At 35.6% G+C, this 15669-nt stretch overlaps 1 protein-coding gene and 1 long non-coding RNA gene across 3 annotated transcripts; both read left to right on the plus strand.

Annotated features, from left to right (window-relative positions):
- Positions 1-7719: 7719 nt before the first annotated feature.
- LOC112184440 (protein FAR1-RELATED SEQUENCE 1-like) lies at positions 7720-8652 on the plus strand. The gene has a single exon (XM_024322700.1). It carries the CDS (start codon positions 7720-7722, stop codon positions 8650-8652), a length of 933 nt encoding a protein of 310 aa, XP_024178468.1.
- Positions 8653-11541: 2889 nt separating this feature from the next.
- LOC112191008 lies at positions 11542-12760 on the plus strand. Of its 2 annotated transcripts, none has more exons than XR_002932743.2 (4): positions 11542-11603; positions 12025-12041; positions 12135-12253; positions 12654-12760. It is a non-coding gene; the product is annotated as an uncharacterized LOC112191008 (long non-coding RNA). The 2 variants fall into 2 exon arrangements; XR_002932742.2 differs by having other exon boundaries at positions 11589-11603; positions 11977-12041.
- Positions 12761-15669: the final 2909 nt, after the last annotated feature.

Below are 15669 nucleotides of genomic sequence, written 5' to 3' on the forward strand. Positions count from 1 at the left end.
AGACACATATTAACTTTAACACGACACGTTAGGTCATGATCTTAGTCATGATATGATGATCCGTATATAAAAGATTTCACACATATATCCTTTCTTTCGAGCGACAAGAAACAAGAATCAAAAATTGATTCCCGGACCACGTGGGACCACCGCCAGCTCCGTCCATCATGATGCTGCCAATAGTGGCACCATCATGTCCCATTTTACTGCCAACGCTAATCATGGCGCCCCTGCCCAACCAAAATTCTCGTTGGTTACTTATACAGTCCCTCGCTCGTTCTGCAAATCCTGTATTTTAGGGAAATTAGGACCAAGATGGGTCCTCAGAGACAAATGGGCATATATGTTGGATTTGAAGCTCCAACAATTGTCCACTACTTAGAATCCTTGATAAGCGATCTATTTACCGCTCGTTTTGCTGATTGTCGCTTTGATGAGATAGTCTTCTCATAGTTAGGAGGAGATAAGAACGTCAACTTTTAACAGGAACAAAATGAATTATAGTGGACTATCCCCAATTTGTCTCATCTCAATCTGATAAGCTAAAAGCAAGCGCGCAATTTAACCCTACAAAATGTAGTTGTCAGTATAGAATAAATAGGGATCGTTCTAGCCGGGGATTGATGGTACACCTGTAATTGCATAAACAAATAAAGTATTAAAATAAGTATAAAATATTATTTACAAAAATAAAACAAAGAATAGAAATATATACAAGTAAACACAAATAAGGGGGTTTTAGGATTATAAAGTCGAAAATTAAAATAAATAAAACAAAGAAAATGTAAAAACACATATACAAGGGTGGAACACAAGGAACAAAGATCAAAACCATATCCATTTGAATGAAATCCAATTACAACTCCTATAGTGGATCTTCTATGTCATGAGAAAAAAGTTGACCATGTGAAACATTAATAAACAAACGATTTCCCATATTTTACTTTCCTTGAATATTTAATCTAAGTGAAAGCACCTAAATTAAACCTATTGAACAAGCAATCATAGTCTAGAAAGCTAGCTAATCAAGAACACATTCAACGCATGAAGAACAAAGAAATGATGTCAACCAAAGTGCACAACCTAGTATGAAAAAGTTCATCTATTTGCAATCCTCCTTAATTGATTTCGACTTTTGTTCAAAGCCTTTATTACTTATGATTTAGGGTCACAAAACTATTAGGTGAATTGTTAACCTAAATCTATCTCCAATTACATGTATATATCCTAAGTTGGCCACCAAAGAACACATACATATAAAAGTTTTCTATAATCCAAAATCAATTAAGCAATCTCACATAAGCAACATAAAAATCAACATATAAAGAAATTGCAATTTTATTTCAAAACATATAAACGGGCTTTAAACTTTACCCTTAACGTCATGTTAACTAGAATTCATAACTCTATGAATCAAACAAAGAAAAACAAAAGAAAGTATGAAATACACCGTGAAAAATAAATGACAAATCATTGAGACGAAGAACTTGAAGATCCTTGAAAGCAAGCAATCTTCTAGGGATGATACAAGGGTGGATGGCGGTTAGGATCTTGATGTATTGCATGACTTCTTCTCCTCCTTGGTTGAGACGCAGAGCTTCTGAAGACTAGAGAATGGAGAGAATTTTTTTTATGTTAAAAAGAATGAAAGAATTGGTGTGTGAAGTGGTGTGGTGAATGAAACGTCCCAATGATGCTCCTATTTATAGGAGGATGGAAACTTGGTCTCCAAACCTTCAAGATTGATCCACACAACATTAGCCAATCAGATAATTCCACAACATCTTTCCCATGTCATCCAACCAATAAGAAGCCTTCAAATTAGCACCTTGATTCTAGGGAGATTATTTTTGCATTAATTACACGATTATTTTCTTATTTATCTCCTCAATTTTGGCCAAGGATGGAGTGTAGAGCTCAAGGAATGTATCTGGACATGTTTTCAACCTTCCTAAATATTGTAAATCCCTTAAAACTCTCCATGAAAACTTCAAAAACGTCACTTTCCAGAATCCCTTGAATATCTCATGGCAAAAACACTTATTTCACTTAAAATTCCTTCTTTTTGCATCCAAGAAACCCTAATATACTTAGGTATCTTTATTTGCCGCAATATCCCAAGTTTTCTAGAACATTCTTAAGCTTTCTTGAGCTATCTTGAAGCCACATGGTCTCCTAGTGCTCTCAGGTTTTCTAGCCCCATCAGGACTCCTAGTCAAACAAGGACTCTTCATATAAAATGTTCTTGAACCTTCTAGAATCTTCTTTTGTTTTCCTAGTTCAACTGGGATTCCTTATGCATGTCATTAGGATTCCTACTTTGACTGGGTTTCCTAGTCTGACCAGGATTTCCTGGTTGGACCAGGAAAACTTATTTCTTCATTTCAGCTCATTTCTGCATCCTTGTGCCTTGCCTTTGTCATCTCCAACGTCTCACATCCTTCTCGATCATGTGTCTTTAACCTCATTTTCTTGTCATTTTCTCCGATGTACCTAGAAAATAGAAACTAAATTATAAATGATTAAGTAAAGGAATAACTAAGCAAAATATGAGGAGTTAATTATTAAAACGTCGCATTAATATGCTCCTATCACAATTCCCGTACCGCATAGTCCAAACTTGAAGTGTGAAGGATTATCGAACTTCATAACATAACAGATGCATAGCCTGATGCATCTTTTGACATTGCTAAGTGACAAGATCACATATATCCGCTACAAACGTACTTGCAAGGATTGATGTTCCGAATAAACGACATGGTGCCGCCTCACAAAGTGGAGTACACGGCGTCGCCGTCATAATGGTGTTGTGGCTTCAGATGCCGCGACTCCTGTGAAACGTGGAAGGCTTCTTGGTTCAAATGATACTAGCCCTAGAAAGAGAGCAACTTTGGCACATGTAATCCGATCTTTTGATCATCGACACTCAAAATCCTTCTTATGAGAATGTTCTAGATTATGGTTATGTCTAACAGACATCGTTGCGGGACACCTCAACGTCACCCTTAAGAATATAGAGAATTCTGCAAACTATACTAGTGTACATGGGGCGTGGGATAGAAACTCCATCATCATTGATGATGTATTCGCATTTTCGATCTATTGCGTGTTAGATTATTAAATCCGATGACATCTAACTACCCTCCGTTGATGTTTGCCAATGTAGAGCAAATTGGCCGAAATGGAAAGACGTGATCTAGGCTGAATTAGACTCTCTAGCAAAGAGGAAGGTATTTGCGCATGTAGTATCAATATCACCTAACATAAAACCTATTGGACATAAATGGGTCTTCGTTAGAAAGAGTAATGATAAAAATGAGATTGTAAGATACAAAGCTCGCCTTGTGGCACAAGGCTTCTCACAATACCTTAAAATCAACTATGAGGAGACATATTCTCCTGTAATGGACGTCATTACATTCCACTACTTCTCAGTTTGGAAGTTTTTGAAAAAACTAAACATGCAGCTTATAGATGTGGTCACAGTGTATCTTTATGGGGATCTAGATACGAAGATATACATGAAGGTTCTTGATGGACTTTAGTAACCCAAGTCATGTAGCTCTAGACCACAGAGCGCGTTTGCAAAAAGATTGAAACACTCACTATATGGATTGAAACAATCCAGATGGATATGGTATAACTATCTAAGTGACTACTTGAAAATGAATGGATATATCAATAATGAACTATGTCTATGCGTTTTCATTGAGAAGACAAGTTCCAGATTTGCTGTTGTCGTGGTTTATGTCGATGACATGAATATAATTGGAACCCCTTGATGAGTTAAGAGAAACCGCTGAACATTTGAAATCCGAGTTTTAGATGAAAGATTTTGGGAGAACAAAGTTTTGTTTCGATTTAGAACTTGATTACTATGCCGATGAAATTATGATTCACCAATCGGCTTATACTCAAAAGATTCTTAGGCATTTAATGAAAATGAAGTTAAGCCTGTTAGCACTCCCATAGTTTTTCGTAGTCTGAAAAGGATCCGTTTTGTCCCAAGAATGATGATGAAGACATATTAGAGGCCGAAGTGTCTTATCTAACTACAATATGCACATTATTATACTTAGCACAATGCAAAAAACTGGACATCTCAATTGTTGTGAACTTATTACCTAGATAGAACTATGCGTCAACATGATATCATTGGAATTGTGTAAAGAATATCTTTCGGTACTTAAAGGGTATGATAGATATAAGCTTGTTATATCCCTATTGGAGAAAACAAAGGATGACATGATAGATTTGGACCCACCATGTATCGAGATCACCGCCGCTACCTATGCCGCTGTCTCCACACACCTCACCAAAAGTCTAACGATGTTTTGGAGGGTTTTGTTGATGTCGGGCATCTCTCTGACCCTTCTAAAGGTTGTTTCCAAACTAGTTATGTATTTATCATGGGAAACACTGTGATCAGTGTTCTAAAACTCGGCCGCCCAGGCCGCCTAGGCGGCGCCTAGGCGCTGGGCGGCGGCTCTCCGCCTCGAGGAATGCCAAATCGGCTGGGTTGGGCGGGATGGGGTTAAACGGCCGCCTAGGCGGGCGACTAGGCACCTGGGCGCGCGATTGGGCGTTAGTCGGGTGTTAGTCGGGCTGTACGTCTACGCCACTTGCAAAAAACGCTGAACATCCAAAACTCATCTCTAAGATCCCAGTCATTCATTTAGGATCCAAATTCCCAATATAAAATTAAGTCATCGTCCCAAAACCTGAGAGATCTAAATTCATAGCTCAAACAAGGTCTGATCGCGAAACTGAGGTCGCGGTGGAGAAAGCTATAGCTTTTCAGGCTTGGCAAGAAATGTGAAAGGGGAAAAGAGAGAGGATTGGAGCTCACCTTGGATAAATTCTTCGATGTCTGTGTGCGATGGTCGATGAGATTGAGAAAACAATAGAACGAGAGAGACACTGGGCTTTGGCCTCGAGTTTGACGATGTACTTTGGTTCTCCAGATCTTTTACTTTTGCTGGTGTCTAATTAATGTAGTTGTTGGGTGTTTGTGTTGAATAGGGAACTCATCAGGTTATGTGTTTGACAACCATTGGAATCTGGGAATAAAAAAAAATTCTTATTATTCTTATCTATAATACGTTTATATATATATATATATATATATATCTTTTAAGTCTATATATAGTTTCTTCTCAAAAAATAAAAGTCTATATATAATATATACTCTTATTTATATTTTTATATGAATAAAAATAAATTAAAATATAAAAAAACTAAAACCGCCTAGGCGCCGCCTAGTCGTCCGCCTAGGCGCCTAGGCGCTAGTCCCCTAGCCACCGCCCGACTAGCGCCTAGCGATTTTTCGAACCTTGACTGTGATATCTTAGAGGTCTACAAAATAGACCCATGTCACTAATTCTTTGAATCATGCAGAGACTATGACTTTTCACGAAGTAGTTTATGAATGTATATGGTTGAGATCCATAATGACGCATATTTGAAGTACTTGTGGTTTGAAATCTACCACATATAAGCCTATGAGCATGTATGAGGATAATTCTGCTTGCATCGAACAAATGAAGCAATACTACATCAAATGCGGCAACACCAAGCATATATCACTCAAGTTCTTTTACAATCAGCAACAACAAACTCTCCTCAAGATCAAGGTGAATCAAGTTTGATATGAGGACAATGTAACAGACTTGTTTACTAAGTCATTGCCTAAATCCACTTTCGAGAACACATGCAAAAAATATTGTGTTCTACCCCATGATCGTAGTTGTCAAGGGGAGACGCAGACATCAGGGGGAGATGTCTCTATGTTTTTATCTTGAAATATGAAGGGTTTGTTGTACTCCTTTTTTCTTTTGACCGAGGTTATTTTTGTCCCACTGAATTTTTGTTGATTGACAAGGTTTTTGACGAGGCAACGTGAGAAATACTGATGTTTGGACAACACAAGGAGGAATGTTGAAGGAAACCCGAATTATGTGTTTCTGACCCAAACATGATTACTTATTTAAATTGTAATAGGGTATATATGTAATATTCTATATAAAAAGCCCTATTCTTAATGAAGGACTCTGCTTCTCTGCTAGAATTCATTTTGTTATAATCTGCTTGGATAACTTTGTGAGCTCAACACGTCAGCGTGGTTCAATCTAAGGGCCATTAAACTGACAACATAGAAAGCCATAGACTTCACTAACAATCTCCAAATGTTTAGGCTTTTTCAAGTTTCCCTCCAACAATTTTTAGCTTCTACTAGTTCCCTCAAATCAAACTTCCTCTTCCTCACTGCTGATACATCTCTTAATCTTCACGATCACTCTTTGTCTCAGTCCAAATTTCATTCAACTTTAGGTGTTGGTACTTTGCTTTCATCATTCAGGTATTTGTATCTAGCTCTTTAGCATTGATCTTATGGATCCTGATCTTATCCAATTTAGCATTTTTGGTTATGGGTTTTGGTTCTTTGAAATCTCAGCCTTGTATCGATGAGTGTTTATCCTACTAAAGTATTCTATGTATATATGTTTAGCTAAGACATGATTCAATCATTCTTATTCTCTTGATATGATTCTATGGTTTGTCATATCAGATTCGTCTATTTTTTGGTTTTGTTTCAGAGCTAAAAACTGAATAGAGTAGCGAAAACAGAGCAACATATAAGCCAAACTTCATAGCATGATCCATTTTGCTTCTGAATTTGATTGGAATGTTAATACAGATTTTATATGTTATAGATTGAAAATAAATGATTGAATGGAGCCTATGGATAGAGATGACTCGACTAGTCCAGATTATAAGCCAAGGAATGGTATGGAGTTTGACTTAGAAGAATTAGCATATGAGTTTTATAACATGTATAGGTGAAAAGTTGGGTTTAGTATTATAAGACATACACATTACAAGAACAAGTATTCTGGTAAGCTCAACTCAAGAATATTTGTTTGTTCTAAAGAAGGTTTACGTACAATAGATAAGCAAGACCATTTGACTAAGAATCCTCGAGCGGAGACACGAACAAGTTGTGATACTAAAATGATCATTAAGTTGGGTAAATCAAGTGGTAGGTACAAAGTTGTTCAATTTGAAGAAACTCATAGCCATGATCTTGTAATACAAGAATGTGCTCGCATGCTACCATCTCAACCAAATGTTACTTCTTCACAAGGAGCTGAGATGGAATTGGTACAAGATTCTAGAATCCCACTGAAGCTTTCATTCGAGTTAATGGATAGAGAAGTTGGTGGAAGAGAGGCTCTTGGATTCACTAAATAAGATCAGAAAAATTATTTTCAATCTCAGAGGCAAAAGAAATTGGCATATGGAGAAGCAGGATGCTTATTAAAATACTTCCAAAATCAAGCATTACAAAATCCCTCATTTTTCTATGATGTGCAATTGGATAGTGATGAGCAAGTAACAAATATTTCTTGGGCTAATGCTAGGATGATACTTGATTATGGTTTATTTGGTGATGTTGTGAGTTTTGACACGTAGGTACATAACTAATGAAGTCAATCGTCCATTTGGAGTATTTGTGGGATTTAATCATCATCGTGAGACTGTAATCTTTAGAGCAGCATTGATGTATGATGAAACTTTTGATTAGTTTACATGGTTATTTGAGACGTTTTTGGAGGCAATGTCTAACAAGGCTCCAAAGTCTATTTTTACAGATTAAGATGTTGCAATGGCTAAAACTTGTGCAAATGTGATGCCTAACACATATCACTTGCTTTGCACATGGCATATAATGAAAATACCATTAAGAAAGCAAGTAGTATATTCAAGGGTGATAAACGGGTCATCACCTTCTTATCAAAATGTACGAATAACTATGAAGAGGAGGATGAGTTCCTAGTTGTGTGGGAAGCAATGCTTAATGAATACAGTGCGCATGAAAATCCTTGGTTAAGTAGTATATTTCAATTAAAGGAGAAATGGGCAAAACCGTATGTCAAGTGGGCATGGTCTGTTGGAATGCATACCACCAAATTAAGTGAGAGTTTCAATGCTAGCGTAAAACCATATGTTAAGTCAGACTATGATGTGGTTCAGTTTTTCAAGCACTTTGACAGATTGCTCAATGATAAGCAGTATAAAGAGTTAGAGGCAGAGTATGCTTTGTGCTACAAGTTACCTGCTATTGAGATATTTTCTTCAATGGTGATCAAGGCTGTAAATATTCACACTAAAGCTGTGTTTGAAAAATTCCAGATTCAGTATGAGAAGGCTCTTGATTATAACTTAGTCGGATGTATTCAAGATGATGATGACATTGTGTATAAAGTTGCCTTTAATGGTCATCCAAATGAGAGATGTGTTAGGGTGAAGAAAGACCAATCCGTGTCATGTAGTTGTAGGTTGTTTGAGATTGAAGGTATTTTGTGTCGGCATGCAATAAAATTCTTTACTAACTACATGAATGTCAAAGAAATTCCTGATCAGTATATTCTAAAAAGATGGACAAGAAAAGCAAGATCTGAAAGAGTGAAAGACATGTATGGCCAAGACATCCAAGTAGATACCAACCTACAACAAACATCTTGGTACAAGTCTCTAAGTTCCATATCCACCAAGATTTCATCTCGGGCCGCTGAGAGAGAAGAGACATATAAGTTTGTTGTTCATCATTTGGGGGAACTAAGAAAAGCTATTGAAGACATATTATGTTAAAAAATGGATACATTACATCTTGGTAAGGATGACCAGATTAGAGAATCGTGTACTGTGATTGAGGGTATTAATATGGCCAAAAGTAACTCGGATAAGGCAAAAGTTGTTCAAGCCAAGGGATTCAAGAAAATGGAGAGTGCTCGAGGAAGAAAAAGATGAAGGATTAATTTCAGTTTACCCCCCTGAGGTTAGGGGTCGTCATCATGTTAGTCCCTCGAGTTTCAATTTAATCAGTAACACCCTTATACTCTCCAAATTCATCAGCCGTGTCCAATTTCTACTATTCCGTCCAATTTGGACCGTTAAGTATGACTTTTGAGGGCTAAAATTGTCATTTCAAGACAAAAAAATAAAAAATAAAACAAAAAAAAATTGTTTTTTTTTTTTGCATTTTTTTTGTCTGTTTTTTTTTCCATTTTTTTTATTTTCTTGTTTTTTTTTCTTTTTCTTAGCTTATTATTATTATTATTATTATTATTATTATTATTATTATTTTTTTTTTAAATTTTGTCTTCAACTTATACACCACAAGTTATAATAGGTTTATAAAAACAAACAAAAAAACTCTAGGTGGTCAAAAAGCCGCTCGCTGGTCTACGATATTTATGATATATCTCCGATAAAGCAAAGAATTTTAGGATATATCTGTAAAATATAATAGGTTTATAAAGTGAAGAATTTTAGGATATATCCCCAATAAAGTGAAGAAATATCTATAAAATATGATTAAAAAAATAAATACATATATTTCTTCACTTTATTGGGGATATATCCTAAAATTTTTCACTTTATTGTGATATATCTCCGATAAAGCGAAATTTTTTATATTTTAAACCTATTATAGGGTTTAAACCTATTTTATATTTTAAACCTATTATATTTAAACCTATTATATTTTAAACCTATTATAGGATATATTTTACACCTATTATATTTTATAGATTTATTTTACAAATATATCCTAAAATTTTTCGCTTTATCGGAGATATATCACAAATATCGTAGACCAGCGAGCGACTTTTTAACCACCTAGAGTATTTTTGTTTTTGTTTTTATAAACCTATTATAGGGTTTATTTGTAACCAGCCAGCGAAAAATTTTAGGATATATTTGTAAAATATATCTATAAAATATAATAGGTTTATAAAGTGAAGAATAATAGGATATATCCCCAATAAAGTGAATAAATATTTGTAAAATATAATTAAAAAAATAAATACAGATATTTCTTCACTTTATTGGGGATATATCCTAAAATTCTTCGCTCGCTGGTCTACGATATTTGTGGAACATCTCCGATAAAGCGAAGAATTTTAGGATATATCCCCAATAAAATGAAGAAATATATGTATTTATTTTTTTAATCATATTTTATAGATATTTCTTCACTTTATTGGGGATATATCCTAAAATTCGTTGCTTTATCGGAAATATATCACAAATATCGTAGACCAGCGAGCTGCTTTTTGACCACCTAGAGTTTTTTGTTTTTGTTTTTATAAACCTATTATAACTTGTGATGTATAGGTTGAAGACAAAATTATTAAAATAATAATAATAATAATAATAAGCGAAGAAAAAGAAAAAAACAGAAAAAAAATGCAAAAAAATAAAAACGAAAAAAAGAAAAGAATTTTTTTTTTGTCTTGAAATGACCATTTTAGCCCTCAAAAGTCAAACTTAACGGTCAAAATTGGACGGAATAGTAGAAATTGGACACGGGTGATGAATTTGGAGAGTACAAGGGTGTTACTGATTAAATTGAAACTCGAGGGACTAACATGATGACGACCCCTAACTTCAGGGGGGTAAACTGAAATTAATCCAAAGATGAATTATAGGTGATTTTGAAAAAAGTTTGGCCAAGAATTGAAAATGGAGTACTCTTTAGCAAGAAAACTCATCTAGTTCTGATTCAACCAAGGTATTTCATTTTCTTAAAAGTTATTCATGTTTGTTTGTTATTTTTTTTTTCATGTCCTCAGTCTGGAAATTGTGGTGTGCCAATTCCAATGTTATGGATGTCATTTCAATAACCTCAAAGTCTTAGTTACCAAGCATTACTTAACTCTCAAGATTTTCCAGATTATGGGAAAAACTCATACTGTGGTAATGAATGATTTGAACTCAGAGCTCAGTTTCTTCTTCTTTTTTCCATATGTGGTGAAGCATATCACAGAATCGTGTAAAAATTAGGCTACGTACAGCCTACTGTCTTCTTCTGCAGGTTGGGAGTTTCATCAGTTTGTGGAACTGTTTTTGCTGTTCATCAGGTTGTGGAACATAGATGCTTGTTTGTGGAACTGTTATTTAACTCTGTGCTTTTATAGTTTGAACATTACCTATTTGATAATGATCTGTATAGGTTTTAGTTTTCTGTAGTTCCTAGCTAATTCAAATTTGACCATCAGTTTGTTACTTTCTGCTCAATTTGTTGTGTATGTATGGGAGTTTTGGTAACAAACTTTTGAGTTTCAAGTTAATTCATATTGAGTAGCTTAACAAGGAGGCAATCACTTAAAACAAGCATTTTTGTTCTTCAAACCTGCTTCTTTGGTACACCTAGGCTGCGTTTAGGGGAGCTTTCCAGCTCTCGTGCTTATAAGCAAAGCCAAATTTGGTGTTCGGTAAACTCTCTAATAGCCTGCTTTTATTGGAAGCCCTGGCTTTTTGAGAGGAAAAGCGGAAGCAGGCAGGGAGGCTGCTTCTGGCTTCTAAAAGCCGTGCGGCCACTGTAGCGAATAAATGAACTTTTCAAAATACCAATGGGTACCCTTATGAATTTGGTGTAATTACACGACCCAACCTCCACCCCTACCAAAGAGACGCCTCTTCTCTTCCTCAACTCTCCGTCTTCTCCGTCAACTCTCTCTCTCTCTCTCTCTCTCTCTCGGTGCTCTTAAGACGTCGTTCCTCCATCTTCGTTCTCCCCGGTGGTCACATTGAGTTCGGTAAGAGGTTTTGTTAGTGATTTTGATTTCATGGGTTTGATTTCATTTCTCTTTGTCCCGAAAACCTGAAATTTTGAGTGGATTGGATTCGATAAAATTTTGGGTTTTGTTTTGTGATGGGAATAGATGAACAAGTTTGTATATTTATTGGAGAATTGGAAATAGATGAACAATTTTTGTTTTCAGAATTGAGAATTGAGAATTTGGTTAAATTTTATTTTTTAATGAGAATAGATGAACAAGTGGGATTTGACGAGATGGAAGCCGGAGTCTTTTGTAGCTTTATCTTGTCAAATGTTTTTTTTCAAAGATTTATGATTGCTGATGGTTCATATCCATTTTCTTGTCTGCAAATTTTATCTGGAATACCCAGTTTCCAGTTTCTAGACTTCCACTCAGTTTACGCCTGCTCGTGGTCTAGATCACTTTTTATTTCAGGTGAGCTATCTCTTCAGAATTACACCCACCAAAGTAGTCTAGTTTGCTTGCATTGCATCATATATTAACATAGAGTTTTGTGATAAATGACAGGGTATATAAATATAGTGGAATTGGGTCACGGGGAATCACCAACAGCATCAACATGATGACCAAGATCAAGACCACTGTAATCAACTTACCAACCCCTTCTTAACATCATGGGTTAATTAGTAAGTTGTGTAAAATAAATAAAGAATCATAGTATTCAGAGCTAGCTACTTAATCAATATCGTGTGGCAGATCAAATTAGTAAAATGTGTTAGTGTGAATGTTTTCAGAATAAAAAATCACCATGTTCCATCAAAGTTAGCAACTTGTGTATGATCCATTAAAGTTTAGATCAAATGGATAAGTTTTCAGAATAAAAAATCATCTATGATTCATCAAAGTTAGCAACTTGTGTGTGATTTTCTTGCTTGGCTTGTCCATGAACTTTATTGGGTTTTCGATTCCATGTGAATTTCAGGCTTTGATTTTGCGTAATTGAATTTATGAACTTATGTTGGGAAAAGTTTAGCAACTTGATATTGAATGTCTATTGTTTTGTTTGACATTTTGTTGGTTGGTAAGGTTCATGGATAGCAACGATGGGAGTCCTCCTCACGGTGGAGATCCTGCAATGGATGCAGGGGATTAGAGGAACCAATTGCAGGTGGATTCGTGGAAAAGAATTGTCAATAAGATGTTAGTATATGCTGAAATTTAAGTGAATTGTCAATAAGTGCTCAAGTGAATAATTGAATGATGTTGTTCATGTTACTGAGATCATTGTACCTCTGCTATGATCTTGAAGTATATCACTTTAGAGTAAGTTTCACATAGCGTTATATGGAGTATAGATCACATCAGCAAAGGAAGTTGATTGATGCTCAAGTTGTCTTACTTGTCATGTGGTGAAATGAAGCTAGTTGATACTGATTTTGCCAATTTTGAGCTTTGTTTTCAAAGTGGGAAACCAATGTTACTGGACTCGTGGTGATCTTTTATTTTATAGTTTTTAGTTTTGATCCTTGGCTTGAGCTTGATGTAGAAGCACAAGTATTCTGTGCTAGTTATGTATAGCATCAAATAAGAAATGTTACATTCCCCGGGTAATGGAATGGAGGTGGTTAACCACCAAAGATTTTATATGTAAATTCTAAAGGTTACTAATTGTTCAAGTTCTTCACAAGAAAGGGAAAAGAAAAAAAGAAAAAAAAGAGCAATGCAACTACATTATATAACCACATAATTAAGCAAAAATTCTTTCATGTCCAAATTGGTCATTCCACAAATAAAAAGCACAAGCCAGTTTGAGTTTACCAAACACTTTGTCACTACTTTTGCCACTGACAGCACTTATAAAAAGCCAGTTTACCAAACACTCAGCTGCTTTGCTTTTCAGCCACTTATTTTCAAAAATAAGCAAAAGCCAGCTTTTCTTCAAAGCACAGCCATACCGAACACACCCCTATTGACAATGCTAGTTACTTTACTTAAAGATGCTTGAGAACTTTGAATAACATGGCTAGTCATTCATGTAAATACTCTGCAGAATTTCTTCATACATAGAAACTTTTCATATTAATTCACTCCAAATTGGAGTCCTGCACAATCTTTTCATACATAGAAACTTAACAATTTACTCCAAATTGGAGTCATGGCCAAAAGTAAAAGTTTACACATTCACCAAAACCCAACAACCTTTAACAATAACATTAGCTCCAATTTGTTAACATCATATAAGCTCCACTTCCATATCCTAACCAACATGTGGTGCTCTAATTTTCATTCCTTCACGGGATCTTTCGTTGTAGAGATCAATGCGAGACCTGCAACAACATGGCTTCTTGTACAAATTGTCATTGACAACATGAGCATGATAAACCTGATAAGGTGAAGATGAATAACATTAGCTTCATAGACTTCATGATTTTTAAATACAAGCTAACATTCGGTTCATAGCTTGAAGGTGAAAATGAATGGCATTATCTTCATAACTTACAAATCAACTTCAACATTTTCTCTCTTAGTCTAACCAAAAGTTTCGAAATTGGTAAAATTACAACATCTATACCAAATCCTTACAAATTTCCAATCTTTCCTCTACTTCACACCAATGGTACCCTCCTACTCCAAATCAAAGCTCAGGGCGTACAAATGCATTATTTTTTTCCACACTCAACCCATCAATCAACAATGAAACTCCCTCAAAACAGACCAACCCAGATGATAAAATGCTTAATACAGATGGAAAATACTAACAATATGCAGAACAAACAAAAGGGTAATCATAACAGACATGAGAAAACGCAACAACAAAGTAGTCATCTTCAAATTCGATCTACTGCATCACCAAAACAATTTAGAATTCATTCCTACAACCTCCCAACAAAACACACTTAAATCCAATAAATTGAAATACACCCAAATCAATTTGATTCAATGAATAACATAACACAAGGTGGTGAGGGAAATGAGGAAATTGGGCGAAGAGAGAGAGGGAGATGTGAGGAGTTGAGAGATCGTGTTTGATTCAGTTCACGATGGTGAGGGGAAGGAGGAAATTGGACGAAGAGAGAGAAGGAGATGTGAGGACTCGACATATCGTGTTCGATTCAGATCACGACTAGATGGTGAGGGGAAGGAGGAAATTGGGCAAAGAGAGAGAGGGAGATGCGAAGAGTCGAGGGATAGAGATCTTGTTCGATTCAGTGTTGACGTTAAGGTACTATTTGAGATCGTTAGTGAAGTCTATGGCTTTCTGTACGGGGATATCTTCACAAATGGTGTATGAACTTTAGGCCATTCTACATTTTGGTGTACCAACTTTCAAAACTATCAGAATGGTGTATCAAGTTTGCTCCAATCTTTCATTTTGGTGTACGCCGTTAAATTTTCCGTTATCTTTGCAAAAAAAAAAAAATTTCCGTTATCTTTCCTTTAGCTTTGTCAGTTTTTTTTTTTTTTTTTTTTTGTAAAGATAACGGAAAATTTAACGGCGTACACCAAAATGAAAGATTGGAGCAAACTTGATACACCATTCTGATAGTTTTGAAAGTTGGTACACCAAAATGTAGAATGACTTAAAGTTCATACACCATTTGTGATATTTTCCCTTCTGTACGTGTTGTCAGTTTAATGGCCTTTAGATTGAACCACGCTGACGTGGCGAGCTCACAATGTTATCCAAACAGATTATAACAAAATGAATTCTAGCAGAGAAGCCGAGTCCCTTAATGAAAGTGTCCGAGTATCCTCTCATATAAATGTCATACTTGTGCCCTCATGCCCGAGACTCTTCTTCATCTTTTCAGGGATTGTCCAAAAGCCATGGCTGTTTGGAGAACTTTCAATTGGCCTACTGCTGTGAAACACACTTTCAACCTTGATTGGATTGGATGGCTTGCTGCAAATCTCCACTGTAAAGTAATTTACTCTAATAATATTCAGTGGTGTAGTATCTTTGTCTTCATCTGTTGGTATATGTGGAAATGGCGAAATAAGGATATTTTTGACGTTGGTTTTCATAGACCCTATAATACCTCTCACATCATTCTGAATGCTACGATTGAGTGGTCTCATGCTCAAGCTAAACTTAACTTGG

Source organism: Rosa chinensis, chromosome 2, assembly GCF_002994745.2.
Source record: "Rosa chinensis cultivar Old Blush chromosome 2, RchiOBHm-V2, whole genome shotgun sequence".
In the NCBI taxonomy this organism is placed as follows: Eukaryota; Viridiplantae; Streptophyta; class Magnoliopsida; order Rosales; family Rosaceae; genus Rosa; species Rosa chinensis.

Excerpts from the sequence above, each read along its gene's own strand:
- LOC112184440 (XM_024322700.1), top strand. The coding sequence starts at position 7,720 with ATGGCATATAATGAAAATACCATTAAGAAAGCAAGTAGTATATTCAAG.